The sequence below is a fragment of the Dunckerocampus dactyliophorus genome, chromosome 10 (genome assembly GCF_027744805.1).
Source record: "Dunckerocampus dactyliophorus isolate RoL2022-P2 chromosome 10, RoL_Ddac_1.1, whole genome shotgun sequence".
In the NCBI taxonomy this organism is placed as follows: domain Eukaryota; kingdom Metazoa; phylum Chordata; class Actinopteri; order Syngnathiformes; family Syngnathidae; genus Dunckerocampus; species Dunckerocampus dactyliophorus.
Genome location: NC_072828.1, coordinates 26,205,270 through 26,225,078, shown reverse-complemented (window position 1 = coordinate 26,225,078; position 19,809 = coordinate 26,205,270). Strand labels below are relative to the sequence as shown.

At 41.2% G+C, this 19,809-nt stretch overlaps 1 protein-coding gene across 17 annotated transcripts in view; it reads right to left on the bottom strand.

The window, feature by feature from the left end:
• The window catches only part of ptprsa (protein tyrosine phosphatase receptor type Sa), a 294,585-nt gene that overhangs the window by 133,048 nt on the left and 141,728 nt on the right, over positions 1 to 19,809 (bottom strand). For all 17 annotated transcript variants that reach the window (XM_054790816.1, XM_054790828.1, XM_054790815.1 and 14 more), the window contains 2 exons: positions 18,270 to 18,415; positions 14,367 to 14,508 (listed from right to left, as the gene is read on the bottom strand). In XM_054790816.1, coding sequence (XP_054646791.1) covers positions 14,367 to 14,508; positions 18,270 to 18,415 — 288 coding nt within the window. The remainder of the gene's footprint in view (positions 1 to 14,366; positions 14,509 to 18,269; positions 18,416 to 19,809) is intronic.

The following is a 19,809-nucleotide window of genomic DNA, read 5'->3' as shown; positions in this document are numbered from 1 at the left end:
GTTGGGCAATGCCTGATTTGTGGCCACTGTAACAAATGCTGCGGGGAGCTCCACCCTTCCCCCACACCTATTACTCATATTATTATTTTCACTTACTGAAATGATTTAATTCCATCAGAGGCATAATCAGGTTAACTGATTACCCAGTGCCGCAGCATAGAGACACAGGGTTTAAGCAGATATGAGCATTAATATTGCAAAGGGACAGCGAGGAGATTGAGAGAGAGAGAGAGACAGAGAGAGAGAGAGAGAGAGAGAGAGAGAGAGAGAGAGAGAGAGAGAGAGTGCAAGCCAGAAGGAGAGAGAGTTATTTTGGCGGCTTTCGGCAATGTGCTTTGACAGTTATTTTATGAAAAGGCTAAAACGCCAAATGTACATTTCACAATGTTTGGACTCACTGATCACAGTATTTTTGAATGGCAGTCCCCCGATTCTTTGCTGGTATCCCTCTTGAATTACTTGCGAGATACACAAAAGATGACAAGGAAAAAGAGGCACAAAGAGATAGCGGGAACAGAGAAGAATAGCAACGCCGGGGAAATCTAATCATAGATACTCTAGCCCCATCACCGCTCACCCTCTCTAGATAGCCATCTCAGCTAAATTATGGTTGTTATACAGCCACCCCTGCAACCTTTCCCCACTTTGCACTGTTCCGAGAGGGATATGTTGCATTGGCATTCTTGACATCACAAGGGTATCATTTACAGTACATTCAGAAAGCCACAAAAACAGAGATAGTGACAATGTTACCAAAGAAGATGGGTAATAGGCTGGACTGTCCATGGATGTGTCTAAAGGGCTGTTTCTGTGGCAACTCGTCAACATTACATGGATGGATGGATGGATGACCTCATTAAACAGTCAATTTGTTCAATTCAAAGACTGGTATGGTAGGAAAGCATGAGTAAGGATTGTCTTCTCAAAGTAAACGTTGAACACCAAACGAAAATGCTGAGCAAAACCTTTCGATGGAAATGGAGAACAAATGTGTCTAAACTGACGTCTCAGAGGCAGCCTTCGAACAGATTCGGCATTATCTCCAATTGTGAACAGCGCACAGACGAGGCCAATAGCTGTCACCGCCATGAGCTAAACGGCAAATTAGACAGCGTGTCTGCCAAAAAGATGGAGAATGATTTCAGCCAAGGGTTGAGAGAGTTGATATCAAGAACAAATGAGAGCCAAACAATTTAAAGAGAGGAATGGATGGAAAATATGACAAATACCATTTTGGGCTCAGGTTGACAGCATACTGTATGATTTCCTGTCCACAGAAGAGAACGACTCGGAAAAAAACAGCTGGTCTCAAACTGTATAGCACATGCTAATTGAATTCATCCGCCCTTTTTCTATACCGCTTGTCCTCACGAGGGTCACGGGTAACCCGGAATGCCCGGAGAAACGCACACAAACATGGAAAGAACTTGCAAACTGCAAAGCTCCAACAAAGATTCAAACTTCAAATCTCATGAGAGAGTAAGGTAGGTGTGCTAACCATTACCCCATCAGGACCTGCTAACTTAAAACCCAAACATATATTTAGAGAATCCAGTGTTCGGTATATATTGAGTACATACAGTGCACGTCACAGTCATGCGCCGTTCATCGTGGTTAATTGGTTCCAGACCCGAGCATGGCAAGTATATGTCCACAAAGTAGAACTCCTTATTTATAATCAGAATATTTTGGTGGCTAGAGCATAGAAAACCTAAGCCGCGAAATTCAAAGTCCGAAGTCGTGCAGGACTGGAAAAAATGTTTGTCCCTTAGAGGGGGCATGACAGAAAGGAATTGTGCACCACTGCGTTAATGTATTACTGCATGCATCGAAATCCACTTAACAAGAACTTGTTCGCGCAAATATTTTTTTTTTCTGATTCTTCAATTCAAATTTGAAAATTTGCTGGCTAGGTGGCTGAGTGTCTCAGGAAGGTGACTCATAATGAAACTTTGTGTGTGTGCGAGACAACTAAAAGAACAGGGTGTGTTTGTTCCAAGTGAAAGGCCTTGTGATCGTGTCTCTCTTTTGTGAAAAAGCACAAATGTGTTGCAGTACTTATCCAAGACAGAGTGGAAAATATTCCATTCCTAACAATGATCAGGTAAAATAGCTCACTGAATTTTTGTCTTGCAATCAGGGACCTAATCAAAACAAAAAGTATCATCTTCTGGGGGTGACTTTGCGAACTTTATACTGTATTATTCTATGCAACATATGTTTCAGTTAATACAAAGTTATTTGGGGTTAAGATAGGTGCAGTTTTTTGCATCATTTTAATGCGTCTGTGCCAAACAATGATTGTGATTCCAATTACCTTCCATATTTTCCATACAGCATAAAAGACACCATGAAAGACAAAAGAGGCTAGTGACTGTAATGGATAGCTCCAACCACCACCAGTCAGTTTGGAGAGCAGAGGCGATGACTCTGAAGAAATACACCAGCATCTTTATTGAGTTCTCTGGCTCTCTGCTGCTGTACATTGTCAGGCTCCTGGGGCGACTTGGCCAAGACAGTCCCACTCCAGGGGGGACAGGAGATGAGGCCGGGGCCATTACAGGAAGTGCTTCACTGTACAGCAATGTCAACCAGTCAGGTCTGGTTTAGTGGTGGGTGGTTTGAGTGGGCACTTCCATAACTCTGTGTGTGTATGTACACGTGTCTAGGGTGGCAGGAGTGAGTGAAGGCACCGTGGGCGCCCTAAAACCATGTACCACTTCCCCACACAGTGTGGGTGGTGATGATGCCGCACATGCCTTTTTACAATGGGAACTTCTTGCGTTGTTTAAACATCCGTCCATTTGCTCGGCTATTTTCCTTTTTAAACTAATGCAGGCTACAAAATTTTTAAAGACACAACTAATGGCAACACCATGTCTTGATAGTTAATAATTGTGCTCAAAAGGCATTCAAAGTAAACAAACATTTTTTTTCGCATTTTTAGAAAAAAAATCACAGTAGAGGCAACAACATTGTCACATCTTATTCACACACAACTCTAAAAACCTAAAGACATTGTATGAGTAATTAGTATACCCAGACCAGCACCACACACATACACACATACACTACACACTACCTCCTCTTCTTATCTACAAGCACATTTTTACCTAGTTGGCATATATGTAGGTTAAGAATTTGAGTTTTCCCCACTGGAGTTGCCTCGGTCCATGCAGTCCAAGCAGAAGCTGGAATAATTCTACACTTCATCAAAATTACTTAAGATTTGTAAGATCACAAAATCGCTACATAAGACTCAAAACATGTGATAATAGCTTCAATGGAAACTGTAGTACTTTTAGCCATAAATTAGCCGCATCATTGTTTAAGCCGCAGGGTTCAAAGCATGTGAAAAAAGTAGTGGCTTACAGTCCGGAAATTTGTTCCAAAAGGTCAGACGTAGACTGAAATGTACAAGAACCGAGGGCATTTTTTCCCATAGCAAATAATGTAAATCCAATGAATCCGTTCCAAACACCCAAAAATATTAACAAAAAATATTTTTTATAGAGAATAATTATAGTTTTACACGCAGAAAACAATGTGAAATAATTATAAATGACGAATGGATGGAAGTTATTTTGTTTTAGTCTTTTTAGTTTTTTTCCAAACTTAATGCTATTACGGACATCCCTGATCAAATTTGGGAACTCTTGGAACGATACAGTTCGGGGGAAACCGACTAGTTTGTGACAAAAACTGGGGTTTGACTGTATGTTTTTTTTTGTGCTGGGATGGTTTTTAAATGTTTCAACTTTCACTTTTCAAGATTGCATTTTCTGCATCCAACAACTGATTAAAACAGCACAATTTGCATCAATGTTTAGTTTGGTTTGGCTTAATTTTATTTGAACATGCATGCAGGTTACAATGGAATACATCTCGTGAACATCTTCTGAAAAAGGCCACCAACTTGTCTTAGCTTTGTAACCACCCTTGCAACATGCGAGTTGGACATGGTCCATGACATGAGTGATGCAGTAGGACTATCCTCTCATTGTAAATGCATCCATAATCTATGCAGATTATCCTATGCAGGGTTATTAGGGAACTGGGGTATTTCTATATTATGATAGTGCATTGTATATTTCTAAAGACAGATCCCGTGAAAGAGTGGGGGAAAAAGCCCACACAAAGTCAAAATGGGTGAAAATGTATTTTTAAAGGATGGGACTGGAATGGGAAGTCATTTCATCACACAATTATGCCACTAATGACAGATTTGAAGGTTGGCTTGATGATGAGAGAACAGGTTTGAATAGTCGGTGGCTGGAAATGAGCGGAGGACAAGTCTGTTGGTGAGCAGGCAATTACTTAATGTCAAACATGCAATGTGGAGGTGACGGGTGCATGTGGCAAAAAAGGGTCAAAAAGGATTACAGCCTTCAACGGGATGACAACAGCTGGGGTGTTGAATAGATAAGTCACTTACAAAGATTAAAAGAGCAAGACAATGTGGTGAGAAGGTTGATACGCTACTTCAACAGAAAACTGGGCAAGATGACCCCAAGCATAATTTCCTTCTGGAATAAGCATTTGGCTGACTGATTGGGGACTGATGTTAATGAATAGATGCTTTTCTAATGATCACAGTGGACTTTAAAGTTAGGGCAATTCCAAGGGCCCCAGACTGCTTTTTCAAGGAGCCCAGAATTTCTGGCTGCACCCCTGCTATTGGCAATATGATCTGAAAAAAGGAGCCATAATATACATTATTTTTGTATCAATGAACTGATATACACACTTGTCTTTAAAAATATTATTCACAAATCTTCCAGACTTGATCTTAACACCGACATAGCAATCATTTGTGCCCAGAGGGTCTACATCTCAACCTCTCTGGAGAATGACTTGAGTCACCTGGGCTAGTGGCTCATTTATATGTAAGAAGGCAGTGACCCGAGCTCTTCTTTATGCATGAGATGGGCCACTCCAAAGGTCATCACTCACACCGATTCTTATCAGCAGAAGCTACCATTCTCTCCCGACTCACCCTCGCTGTTCAGGTTAGGTTGATTAGATTTCGACACATTATCGTAAACACGAGCCTGTAAGATCTTTCTTTAATTTTATTTTTAGCTCTGTTAAGCCTGGCTTGGGTAAATGTGCAAAAAATCTAATGAGCCTGTTATGCATTCTGTTATGGTCTAGTTTATTTAATTAGGTGCTTTTAGCGTGTATCAGATTGAGTCAATACAGTGGATCCCATGTGAGTCGCTCCGGTTTATGTCGACCAATTCATCATGTTCCGGTCCACCATGTTCTTCTTATTAACTAAAAAGGGGCTCGCTTGAGCCGATGTCAACATACACAAAAATTTGAGACCAAAACTCAAAAATTGGTCCGCTCATATCGACATGCGTTGTTGTCTTGTCAACTTCCTCATTAGTGTGAAATGACAACAGCAACATGACTACTGTCCAATTCCACAGCATTCGAACATGCACACAGTTCCTGTTCAGTGCTAAGTAAGCTTCAAAATAAAAGCATGGCAGTATTAACCTGGATTCACAACAACTAACAAAATACACCCATTTATTTATTTGATTAAATTGTTAGCCATCAAAAGAAATATTTATTGTCATGCTAGTCACAGCACCACAGCAGCTGTGTTACGATAAGAGTATTCAATATCATATGAAAACAGAAGAATCATAATAACTATGCCAAATAACTGCCATAGGTTCAAAAATCCTTTTTCAGTTTTGGTTATGTCAACAACCGCTTACATAAACAGGTTCCATTGTATTGAGTTTTAAAAATATTTCCATGAAATAACTGACTTTGCTAAGAGTGAAGTTTCTCAAAGTCCGAATCTCTTAATTCAGTCGCCTGACAAAGGATCCATTTATCTGGACTTTCCAGCGAGTAACAAACCAATCAAAAACCTGAACTGCCTCGTCTACAGCCCATTCTCTATCTCCCCTCCTCTTCATCAATTCCTTCTTGCCCATTTTCGCTCTACCGCAGGGTCTTATATTGGCTCCGGCTCCATGTCCGAGGTCACCAGGGTTACTCTGCTTGAGCAAGAATGATATAAAATTGATGATGGAAGTTCAGAAGTCAGCCACCTACAGCTGCAAGCTCCATTCACTTATCCTCCTCCATCACTAAGGCTTTTTCAGTCGATCCCTCCATCACTTCCCGTTTTACTGCCACTGAGCTTATGTGTCCATTGTTAGCTTCCAATCACACATGACTATAGCGTTGTAGGTTCCAAAGATGAATTTATTCAGGGCTCAGCAGAAGGAAGAAGGACCCATGTGGTACCATACTGTATTTCTGTGGGTTATTTTGGGTAAGCCTGTGCAAAAGCTTTGATTTGTGTTCTTCCCATTCCATTCCTTTCCAGTTATGTAGGGAAGCTCACGATTCCATGTTGACAATTTCAGGAATTGCAGTGTCTAACCCAACCATACCACTCCTGAACCATGCAACTGTGGTTTGCAGCCCAGCTGAAGTGTGCCAAGACGTGGTGCATATCGTTTACTACACTGACAATAGAAACGCACAAAATTGCACAGTGTCTCGATCTGAACAGAACTGCACTGCTTGGTGAAACCTGCACTACATAGGGTAAGCAGTGGCACCCCCTAATCACTCTGTCTAACGCACATAAATAAAGCATATGTGGTATAAATAAAATATCCTATAATGACTAGTTCCAATATGGGTTTGCTATGATCTGGTAGTCAGAACGGCACAGATCAAAACGCATCTAGTGTTCCATGGTGGCAGAGAAAATGGGCTGCAGAAAGGAATAACATCATCTAACTCAAGGTAAAACAGGTTATTCATATTCAACAACATATCCGTATGTTTTACAGGGCTGTTTACACAAGCCTTTTTTAAATATACACTGTCATTTTGGCTGCTGGAGCATTTTAACATGAACACCGGTGCTATATTGTTGCCAGGTAAACACTGAAAGACGCATCTTTTGGAAAATGAAGGGCATGCACATGTTAAAGTACATCACATTCATTCACGGGGCTCCCACTCTTTCCCTGAAGTTGTTTTCAAAGACTTTTCCTGGACATTTTCAGCTGCTACAGAGACAAATTATAATGTCATACGGATCAATACTAGCCACACTTTTCAACTTACAGTTGATAGTTTTATCTCAAGGCGGTGAGTCCTCAATGGGGTCAGAAAAGTCACAAAATCTAGTAACAAAGTGGAAACACTGGGTTGCAGAACTTTTCTAAGCGAAAATGCTCATTTGATTGGCTGGTAGAGTCATGTGAGGCGCTGTGCCGGCTATGTTGCCCAAAAGATAAGGTGACAACAGACATGCATGTGAGTAACTTATAACCTGTTTGGATTCACAATGCAGAGATAAATAAATAATCTTCCAGAACATTTGGCCTTTTTTTTGTCATTTTTCATATGTTTTCCATATCTGCAAAATTGCAAAATAATTTTCCAGGGTTTCCAGGATGCGTGGGAACCCTGAATCATGAATGTTGAAACGTGTGCACCTCTTAAGTCAAGGTGCTTCTCCAATGTGTACAATATGTCCCACTCATATCCTAAACCCATATATACGTAATATATGTAATTAGAGTATTAAAAACATGCATTGGATATGACAGTGAGGATAAGCAGTTGCATGGTATGCAAACTGCAGTGTCCTCAAGCGCTTTTGTAAGGATGACTTTAGAAACTTAAGAATGCAGAAACTGCCATTTCCACTATCTTCATTCTTGCGTAAACAGCCCTCAAAATGTCCGTTGTGGCAAATAACAGGACTTATGGTGTATTTATAGTAGATGCACTGTGTACTTCAGCAACACTCAAAAGACCTTCACAATATTCCCACTCATTCACTGCGCTGCTTGTCTTCCCCCCACAGTCTGCTCAGCTCAATCTGGGAAAACTCCTATTCAATTTTGATCCTACTGGGCTTTGGCTGAGCTGCTGATCTCTGCCACCACAGCAGAGTCAAGCTGCACAAAACACATCCAAGGAGGCGGGACGTCAAATACATGGGCAGCATGGATATTTCTGGTTTGAGTAACGTACTTGCACAGACTGCAAACTATGCCACAGCGTAGCGTAAACAGTTACTATTGACAACAGGGTGGAAATAGTCAAGGAATTTGTATGCTGTGGACGAGCATGTGACGGTGCATGCAAAGAAAATTTAGTACCACCATCACTGACAGACGTCTTTCCAATCAAATGATGACTGAGCTCAGTTCTGTCCCATACATTCATTTAATTGTGGTGGCCTGCCACAATGAAATCACACATTGATTTGGTGCTACATGTTCTCCCTTGCTCAAACACAATTATAACGGGACCATCTGTATCTTGTCATGACAACTCTGTACACTAAATGGCATCGTAACTCTGCTTCTGAACACGTCATACGCACATACCACAGCGAGCATTAGAACGCCTTTGCTCATCAGTGTAGTGACAGATTAGACACATGATGTGTACATTATCTTTAAAATCAACGCGCACTTACGGGAAACCCAGGAAACATTGTGAATGTGTTTTTTTTTTTTTTGTTTCATCACCAATGTTATCAGGTGCGCGCACGTAAGAAATGAAACGAAGGCCAGGATGAGGCCAGTGCATCCATAAATGCATTCAATGGGGCATATTCCCAGGGAAAATATGCTGGAAATTCCAGTATAATAATGAAGTTAGTTGAATACATTGAATGGGGACGTATTTTACTCAACACATTGACTGAAAACATTGAGTATTTTCAAGTCATCAGACTAAAGTCGGAGTCAAATCCAGAGTCATAGTTCAAAGTCCAAGTCGAGTTGCAAGTCTTTGATGATATTGTCCAAAGTCATCAAAATTCCCCACGTCCACATACAAACACCGAGTCAAACACTGAAAATCTCCGCCCTGGGCAGTGTTTGGCGTCGTGGTCAATTATGCAAAACAGATGATGACGCCATCCAGCGCCCCCTTTTCTCTGCTTTCTCTATAATTGTTGAAGACGAGTGTGGAAGGCTAGAGGTCACCTCAGATGTAGACGGACAGGAGGAGCCAGACGCTTTGCTGCTATACGCAAGCTTATTCTTCAAAGTCTCACTCACACGTAAACCCACGCTCATAAGTACACAGCTTTTCACACCGGCTGTTGTTGCATGCTAATTTGCACATACTCCACACACAATAAACTAGATCTTTGTCGCACACACACACAATCCTATAGACACACCAGTCACGTGTTTGCGCCTACTTAATTTTGCAGCAATTCCTTGGAATCACATCCTTCTCTTTAACAGATAGATGAAAAGGCATTCGACCTGATGCCACATCAGAACGACAGTAGGGTTAACAAAAACAAAAGACAGGAGAAAGAAGAAAGAAGACAGAGAGACAACCAATGCAAAAAATGCAGATGTAAAAACAGAAAGGTCAGCTACAAAAAGAAAGATACAGTACTGGATAATTGTTTTGTTGATGCAAAATGGGGGGAAAATCCAATCCCACCCATTCATTTATTTATCTGCTCTACACATCCTGACACCAGTTGAACATGTGTATACTGGGTTCTGCCAAGCAGATATTTACCTGTTCCTATTCCACCAAAGGGAAATGATCCTCAACAGTAGGAAGGAGGCTAAAATATGTTTGGGGAATCAGAGTGGTGGATAAAGACCAGGCTTGGAAACTGGCAAACAGAGAAAGCTTTGGAAAGACTTTCGAGCGACGAGGAAGTGATGAGAGACAGAGAGGGTCTGATTGGTTCCACCTGGTTAGGAGCGGTACTGCAAAATGTGCCTCACTGGTGCGCATACATTTTAATGGCAGGAAGTGAAAGTCATAAGCAGGTCTACTACGTCACAAAAAGAAGACGGTTAAGAGGTATGCTGTCTGTATATTTCCAACAGTAGAGGCAGCTTGCATTACTTCCGGTGTTCAGGTGGGTGGCTCAGCATCTTTGGACAATGGTTGGTAGATTAATGTGAATAACGGTGCCATGGAAATGATTTGCTCCTTGTGCGAGTGTGTATGGTGTGTTGCATAAAAGCGGGGATCAGCTTATCGTCTGCGTCAAACATAATGAATGTAATAGAAATTACTGCTTCTATCATGTCTTTCTGTGTTGTTACACTAAGCCAGTCTGCATGAATACTTGTATGTGTCCTTCATCGTTTCTCTGCAATGTTTTTCCATGGGGGTGTAGCGCAGGAACATTAATTTGCGATTTAATGTGATACAAGTTGCCTTTCCGTTTTGTTTTGTTGCAACAAACCAGGCACCTTTCTCCACGTTTCCTGGCTGTTCCTTGAACTTGATTCCCTTTATGATAGACTACCTTAGCTATTTCTTTTTCCAAAATCCCGAGTTGAACTATTTCCACATGCACGACGTCTTGACAATGCGTTTGTTTGACGCCCAACTGCTTGAGATGGTGACGACTGCAACTGGATGTGACATCACATGCAGCCCAGCAATTTGTGTGCGTCAGTATGAGCGAGGCGTATCAAAAAATAATCATTCTTTCCTCAACAGCGGCACTGGGATACGCACATCGCGTTTTTCAATATAAAAAAAAATGAATATACAGTTACACAAACATCCTTGCTCCCTGGGAAGCCTTTTGGAAACATATTTGAATCAGTAGTAATCACAAGGCTAAAGACTGTAGCGCAGTAAGACAAGTACACAAAGCAGGGCGCTGAGAGTATCCCACTCATGGCACTCTAAAATGAAAAGCAGCAGTAAATCCCTAGACACACCAAGAAAACGTTCCCATAGCACAGGGAAAAAAAACAGAGCAAACTGCAACTTGCATCGGATCTCAATAGCATGCCTTGTTTGTTTGCCGGCCCCCCCTCCACGAACTCCCCGCTGAGGACTTTGTGTGCATGTCTCAGCATAGCCAGATGGGCCCTATCTTGGCCTAGTCAACAGAACTATGTGGGTACCAGTTGAGCAGGGTCACAGTAAAAGATAACTGTACCTCCCCCAACTCTTGCAAACCACAAATACAAAGCGCAGTATTCTAGCGGAAGAAGCTATTTTTTAAGTATTGTCATGGAGCAGTTGGGGGTTTGGTACCTCGCTCAAGGGCACATTATCAGAAGTTGAAACGTAAACTGGCCTCTTTCCCGCAATCGGTCTAAATTGACTGTTTAACACAAATAGTCAGGTAGGTTTGTGTACTTTTCACTGTGCTTATACGATGCCATGGTAATACAAACAGAATATTTATGAGCATAGTCCAGTGTCCAGCCAAGCCGGCCATCCTGGCATCCTATTCCTGCCAGTGGCCATCCCAGAACACGGCCCCTCTCTTTAATGTCTGTGTGTCCCATACGGCTTGTCCCATAAGCTCCTTTGCCCCTGTTCCAAGAACCAATATTCGCTTTTTCCCCACCTCACCTAGTCCACATTGGCCCCTTTCTCCCCCTTCATCTCCATCCAAGTCCTTGTTTTTTTCGCCCCCCACTGTTGTTCATCTGGTTTGCTCCATTTTCATCTCTCCTTGTCGTCTGCCTGCCCTCAACCTTCATCTTTTCCTCCACCTCCATATTTTTCCATTTTTCACCATTTATTTTTCAACAATAATATTTTCATGTGCTAATACTATTTAAAAAATAACATTTATAGTTTAAATAATGTGTATAATTCCAAATTAACATTTGACTGAGCATTTTACTGTGATTCTTTCTTCTGCAATACCTGTGTAATACTACTAAGAACATTAGTTACTTTGTATTTTTCTTATTACTGGAAAATATTTAATCCCTTATTTATGATGATGCACTTTTTTTTTTCTACTTGGACAATTTCTATATATTTTTTTCATATAAAACCACACGCCGACTAGGAAGATGTCTCTTTGTCTTACAAAAGTTGGAACCAACTTGTTTTAATATTATTTTAATATTATTTTAGAATACAGGAGGTCCTCGGTCTATGTTAGGTACGAGTTCAGTGGTTTCTAGTCTAGTTTTAGTGTAAGTTGGAAATTATACGTAAATTAACACTGAAGTAACTCACACTGTACACAGAACTAATGATGGACATGTAAAGTAATGTAAACAAAACATTATATATATCAAAAAAAAGAGGACGCGACCACTGTGCTGCTTAGTTATCACTGTCGATTTCATTGGAGCGGATCCTTTCACATGTCCAAGGATGCCGTCTTTATCCATAATGTTGGTTGTGACAGTCAAACGGCTTAGACCACGTTAGTCGGCATTTCTCACCTTTCTGAGCATTTTACAATGTCTAATTTCACTTCACTTTTCACTTTCCTTTTCTATGACACACTGCCATGGGAGGAGTCTGCCTCACAGTTGGGGGGCACAATGAAGTCAAAAAAGTAATATGCACATGTAACTAGTTTGCTTTTATGTTTTTTGTACAGCAATAATAATTTATTGGAGTGTGCCGTAACCACAAAACGTTGTAACATCGTAACACGCCGACACAGATTTATATCTGCTAAGATAAAATACATCCACTGGCTCGTTAAAAAGTGAAGGGAAAGAGGCTTCTCAGAGATGGGACATTAAAATGACAGGAGGTAAAATGGGCTGCATGCATGTCCCATAGCAAGGAGGATAGTCAAACCATTTCATATAGGAAAAAAAAAAAAAAATCCCGCCCCACCATACACACACAGACAAAAATAAGACCCTTTCCTTCATTTCTTGCTTTTGCCTGAGCAGCGACGCTGCTGTCTTCTGACATCTGGTAGAAACTTTGTCAAGATGATTTCACTCACTACTCATTTTTCTTGCTACTGTGGATTGCCCTACATTTTCCCTGCGCTCACTCCCACAGACATACACACATACACACATACACAATAACATGCAGGTGTCTAGGTGTGTTTAAAATTTAATGGGGTTGTTTTGTGTTCTCTTTTACTTCCTGCAATCTTGTCTTGTGCCCCATGTTTTTCCTTCTGTTTGTACTGAACTTTAATTTAAACATTTATAACAAGACAACAGTGGCTGTCCAGGAAATATGAGAGCCTACAGTGCTGCTAGTGCAGCAGCCTTACTGCCTAGTATGTGTGCAGTGCACTGCCTGCACATTAACCTCAGCGTTAACACAAAATACAATAGCTTAAAAAGTCAAAAAAATGTGACTTCCATGTCACCACAATTTATTTGAAGGGCACCTGAAAAATTACCACCACTCCACCTACAAAAAACACCCACCAAAGGGGGGTGTGAGGGGGTCTGTTGCTGACAAAAAATATATTTTAGGATGCTGGGCCAGGCTGGCCCACACCTCCCCACACACATTAACATCCCACCTCATCCCTCTGCCAGCCAGCAGGGCCTAGCATGTGCATTGTCAGCCAACTATAGCACAGCTTCATCCAGTCCATGGCAGATGGCAACAGGAGAGAACAGATAGGACATGGCGTGCATACACGCATGTGTGTGTGTGTGAGAGAGACACACAGGAAGAAAGTGTTATCATTCTGTAAGAACACACTACATATGAAGAAAACATATGGTGAAATATGTTCAAATAAACTATCACCTATAGGAGGACCTCATTCCACTCCAGTTTGTTTCCCCAGAGACATTTGTCAACATCTCTGACTCGATGGTCTCTGAGCGACAAATCAATCTTTTTTTTTTGAATTCGGATGGAAGTGGTCAAGTAGCAGTTCTTCCATGACCAATGATTACCAATATGTTTCTGTGCTTCATCAGACAAAATATTGTGATACAGTACAATGGAACTTTGGTTTGGCGTCATTAATCCGTTCCAGAAGGTCCAACTCTAACCGAAACATACACCTTTTATACTTTTACACTTACAGTTTTCCATGCAGAAAACACTTCAAAATGCATATAATACATATAAATATATAATATCCGAATGCCAGCACTTGTAAACTTGCACTTGTTATTTTGCAGCCGTGATCAAAAGAAAAACAGAGTTGTTGCATAACTGTGTTAGTTAGCAAAACTGTGATGAGCTGACTTCCGGTTCCTGTTTCCAAGAAGCTCACCGAAAAACACGCTGACCGGGGTGTACGCTAACTGAGGTTCCACTGTATATCGTTTACGCTTGTGGTACAGTATTGATACACAGGCATCAGTGTGCATGATTCTCTCATATGTACTGTTTCGGTAGCGAAACCGCCAATGAAAGTATGTCTTACATGAAAGTATGTCTTACTATGTATTACGCGTATACACTAATTAAATTGTATACTTTGTTGCTCAGGAAAAAACCCTGCCTGTTTGCGATGCATAGTTGTGGATTTCTTATACAAATGTATCAAAACCCAACCATTTTCAAAAACAGGCCTTTTTTTGCAGAAAGCCCATCTCGTTCACCCTAAGTTCTGATTTATTATGTAGTTACCCCGTCTGCCCACTCTTTCATCATGCAGGACTCACCTCGGATGATGGACAGCTTGGCATTGACTGTGATCTCGCCTTCGCTGTTCTCAGCCACACATTCATAGATGTTCTCGTCACGCGGTGCACGGAGAGGCTGGATTCGGAGCACCGCGCCGGCACCCTCGTCGAATTCAATGGTCTGTTGGTTGAAAGGTAGGAATCAAGTTGGAGAAGTGATAGAATTTGTTGTAGTATCAGGAAAGTTACTGGCAACACAGTTTTTTTAGACTACAGGAGGAAACCCAAATGCACGGCAACATCCCATGCAAGCATGGGAAGAACATGTAAACGCCACATACAGTAGAGGTCGCATTCGAAAACACAAACTCGGCAGATATAGAAGTACAACAAGAGCTGCAACAATTAATTGATGAATCGATGATTGATTCAATTAATTAATATCCGCTTTATATCCAATTAATCAATAACACATCAGCTTTGACTTCGGAAAACAGTGATCCACATCGCTGCCTCTTTTCTCAGAAGTTGCAGACCAAACCGCTAACTTTGTGTTTGGTTCATATTGATATGGTCCATCTAGGGCCTAATCCAGGGGTGTCCAAACCTCTTCCACCGAGGGCCGAGGGTGTCACAAGATCTCATGCCAAAATTTCTCTTTCAGATAAAAAATGTCTCGCAATAATAAATTAATTAATTAATCACACGAGAAATGAAAATGAACTCGATCATTTTGCCCGCCTCCATATATTGCCATGTACATGCATGTATGTTTTCCCTCTCTCTCTCCTCCGAACGAGGATTCACTCTGTGCATTGATTCAACACCTAATCGCTCCATAGAACCGTGCTCCATAAAACAATGGAGAGAGACGTCGTGTCAGTCATACAGTCCCTTTGTCTCTGTGGGGGGAGGTGGGGCTGCTAGCATACACACACACACACACACACACACACACACACACACACACACACACACACACACACACACAGTACAGCAAGGGAGCCTCGTGCGGCGCAATGCAAGGTAATTAGGAGAAATTAGGAGGAAAAAAAGATGATTGCAAAGCCAAATGCCACAGCTTCCCTATGTGAATATTAATAATCAGCAAAGTGAGCTCGTGAACACAAACGAACCAGTGTGCTGAATTTGTTCGAATCAGTGTTAAAATCGTGCCTCGTTTCGTTCTCCTGGACCCAATCACGTGCACCGTCTCGTTTGAGTTAGGTGTCTCATGACACCCCTATTTACAAATAATGTTGTATTATATTATATTATACAGTATATTTACAGTGTAACATATATATTTATATATTATTATAAGGTATTTTAAATATTTTTACAACTATTTTTCTTTCTTCTTGTGCATTTTTTCCCGTAATATTATTTATGCTCATAATATTTGACTTTATTAATATTAATATATAATAATGAACTTTTTTCCAACCTAATGTCCCATAAATTGCAACTTTATTCTTTGTACATTACATAACGGTAATGGTAGTGGTTTAATTTATTTTGAACATGCATACAAGTTACATTGGAATACATCACATGGTACAATTCACAGTTCTACACGTCCGAAAAGGAGCAGGAAGAAGCGAGGCTTATTTAATCCCACCCTGCCACCCGTTCCACATCAATCGCAACACATTGCTTTGTAATACAATGCATTAATATGGAATTGGAATTGCAATACATTTGTTCACTTCCTGTGTTCCAAATGTACTCGTTCCTGGTTAAAAGAAAATGATTGGATAATATACAGATAATATGTGGTAAAATATGACTATATTCCTTTAATATGTCAACTTTATGCTACTTTTTCTCTTCATATTATGAATTTACGCTCGTAATATTTCCTCTTTATTCTTGATTTTGGTAAAATTACTGGTGTTTTTTTCTATTTTTACTGTTGTTTTTTTAAAGGTTTTACTGTTTAATTCTATTTTTAGAATGTGCCGAGGGCCAATAAAAAACAGCTATGGACCCCTGGCCTAACCGCTTACTCTATTAATTGAAACAACAGGATCCAGATTCTAATAAAAAATAAGAAAAAGTCATTTGTGGTCGCAGCCCTACAACTATCCATCCATCTTCTATGCCGGATGCTGGGGCCTATCCCAGCTGCCTTCGGGCGAGACGCGGGGGACACCCTGTACTGGTCGGCAGCCAATGGCAGGGCACATATAGACAAACAACCATTCACACTCACATTCATACCTATGGACAATTTAGAGTCGCCAGTCAACCTAACATGCATGTTTTTGGAATGTGGGAGGAAACCGGAGTACCTGGAGAAAACCCACGCACGCAGGGGGACAACATGCAAACTCTACAAAGAGATGCCCAACGGAGATTTAAACCCAGATCTTCTCTATCTCCAGGCTGTGTGGCCAACATGCCAGCCAGTAAGCCATCGTGTGGCCCGCCCTACAACTAGTACTGATCAAAATTAAAGAAAAGAAAAAAAATTCATGCAGCTACCATAATTTGAGAGTTGTAACAGGTGCCACTAATCTCTACAAGAGTCCGTTTGTTTGCATTATGTGTGATTTCAATCATATAATATGTTTTAAATGTAATACACAATAAATAATAAATGCAAGTACTGTTTTCCTTTTCCCAAAAATAAAATAAGACAACATGCTGTTAAATTGTTCCCTTTGTTCCCAAGAGGTTTCATGGTCATGCAGTGGAAGCGGCCCATGACTCCCCTCACTTTTATAAAAGAGTTGAAGTCGTATTGTAGTTGTGTCACTTCATTGATTGTGTTGTGATTTTAATGCTGGCACCTCTTTTTATTCAAACGATACATGAAAAGAGATAGATGAGAGGTTGAGGTGGTCACTCTGAACGCCCACCTGACAAAGCAAACCCTTTCCAAAGGCGAAGAAGCGCTTCCTGCTGAGATCTTTGAGCAAAACTAAACTTTGAGATATAAGTACGTGTCTTTAGCAGCCCGCTGCTCCATTCCTGCATGTCTCAGGGCTGAGCAGCTAATTAGGCAAAAACACTGCAGAGCACAGCATCGCGATCAATATCAAAGCAACTGTCTAGAGGCTAGAAACCGTTAAAAAAAAATATAATACTTTTATATTGCATGCTAAATGCTGGAAAATAAGTGACCGTTTTGGCAGGATCCTTCATGCCCTTGGCTTTGTTTTGCACTTAACATGCAGCAAAAGGAGGAGAGCAACGTTTTATTTTGTCCTCCACTGAGAAGCTGCCTCTCCCCCGATGATATTGTCATTCCTTGCTTGCTTTTTAGCTCTCTCTCCCATGTGGCTCCCTTGACGACACAGTATGCGCACGCCTGTCTCCGCGCTCTGCAGTCGTTAACGACGGCAACTTTTTAATTAAAAGACACTGAGCATCAATCCAGACTTTTGCTGATGCCATCTGGGAGGCCTGTTGAAATCTGAACAACAAACATCAAAAATAACGTACCGACAAGCGCACTCGCACAGGCAGGGCTGAGGAGGGGGACAGGGGAGAAATACGGCAAGAATGTGACAAATTCAAGTGCAAAGAGGACACAATTGAAAGAGTATGAGGTTCTGCATGGCAATGGTGTCGGTCTGACTTGTGGCGAACCTGCAAGGCTCACAAAAAAGGACTTAGTATCGCTGTCCAGGCCGAAAGTGTGTGCGAAGAAATGCACATAAAACACACTTTTTAAAAAAAGAATGAACGGGAGCCCAAAAGGAAGACTGGCAATGTAATATTTGGAAGTATGAGAAGGGTGCTGGGCAAACAACGTAAAAAAAGTACCTCTATAGACAGTTAGGCCTCATGTTTGGACACTTTCCTGAGTAAACTCTGATATGGATCAAGAGTTGAGTGTGCGGACAGAAGAAATGTGATATATTGATGTTTCATTTTCGAGTCAATATGTGGGAGGCTATTCCAAAGAATGATGTTTCCTGCACATAGACTTACCTCTATACGCTGGGAGTTGACCTTTTTGCCTTTTTTATTCCAGCTAACCCTTGGCTTGGGGTCACCCGTCGCCTGGCAAACAAAGGACACAACACCCCCGGAGACGCCTATCTGGTCGACAGGGACTTTTGTGAAACGTGGTGGAGCTGCGGAGAGAGGAGGGGGAAGAAATGACGATCAACGTGAGCAGGCAAAGAAAAAGACGTCAAACATCAACACTCAAGTCAACTTTGCTCCTTCTATGGCAGTAGAGCACGATGCACTCGTACACACGTGTGGTACTTGAATGTTAACAAAACCCACACTAGCAAGCGTCCTCGTGCAGCCTTATACTCCTCCACAGTGTTTCACTTTGTAACATACACCCACATAAACTGTATTTCAAGATGGACAGTGTGGTAAGAGAACAGTGTAAGACACACATAATCTGCACAACAACAATTCCTAACTTTTCCTCATAGGTTTCAGTAGGCTGCATGTACATAAGGAGAGTGTGTTGCACCAAGGGGATGATCGTTACTCCAGGTGGGGAAAAGAGGCTTAATAGCATCTAGGGCTAGGACAGGACATAAGCATACTACTGTTTATTATTGGAACCTCGGTTAGCGTATGCTCTCGGCCCTCAGTTTGCACACATTTTGCATCCATTTGTATTCGTAACAGATTTTTATTACAAAACGTCCCTGTTAGCAGCCTGTTAGCATTGAAACCAGACTCAAAAGTCATTGTCCCCAAGCCCTTTCTTGCGTCTGCGACATCATCAGCAGGTGACTCTGTTATTCAGAGGTGTCCAAACTTTTTTGAGCAAGGGCCACATATGGAAAAGTCAAAGGATGTGGGGGCCATTTCTATATTTTTTATTTTGTAAAAAGGCTAAAAAAATCATGTTTGTTTTGTATGTATTTAAAGGCAAAACATTTCATTACTAATTAGTAGTATCACATTTTTTAGCTTTTTCTTGTTATATTGCACTTTTTTATTTTGCTCTTTTTCCCCATTGTTGCTGTTGTTTTTTTTTTGTTGTTTAATTTAAATTCTATGATGTGCCGCGGGCGAATGCAAAACAAGCTGCGGGCCACAAATGGCCCCCGGGCCGCACTTTGGACATCCCTGCGGTAGTTATTTGCTAACTAACACAGTTACTCCACAAGTGTCTGCTTATCTTACAATATACAGTGGAACCTCAGTTAGTGTACGCCCCGGTTAGCATCTTTTTTGGTTAACATCACAAAACGGCAACATTTTGCCTGGGTTTCGTATATATTCGGGTTAGCATACAATATGGCACGCCTGTTGTTGTGTTACTAGTACAATGCGTGAGTCCAATTGTTCTCGTAACATATTTTATTACATCTGCTAACAGCAGCCTGTTAGCATTCAAACCGGAATAGAAAGTCATTGTCCTCCAGCCTTGTCACCCGTGTGTGATGTCATCAGCAGTTGACTCTGTAGTTCTTTGCTAGGTAACACAGTTCCGCTGTAAGTATTTGCATTATTTTGAACAAAGCTGCAAACTAAATCACAGTGGAGCCAAAGAAAG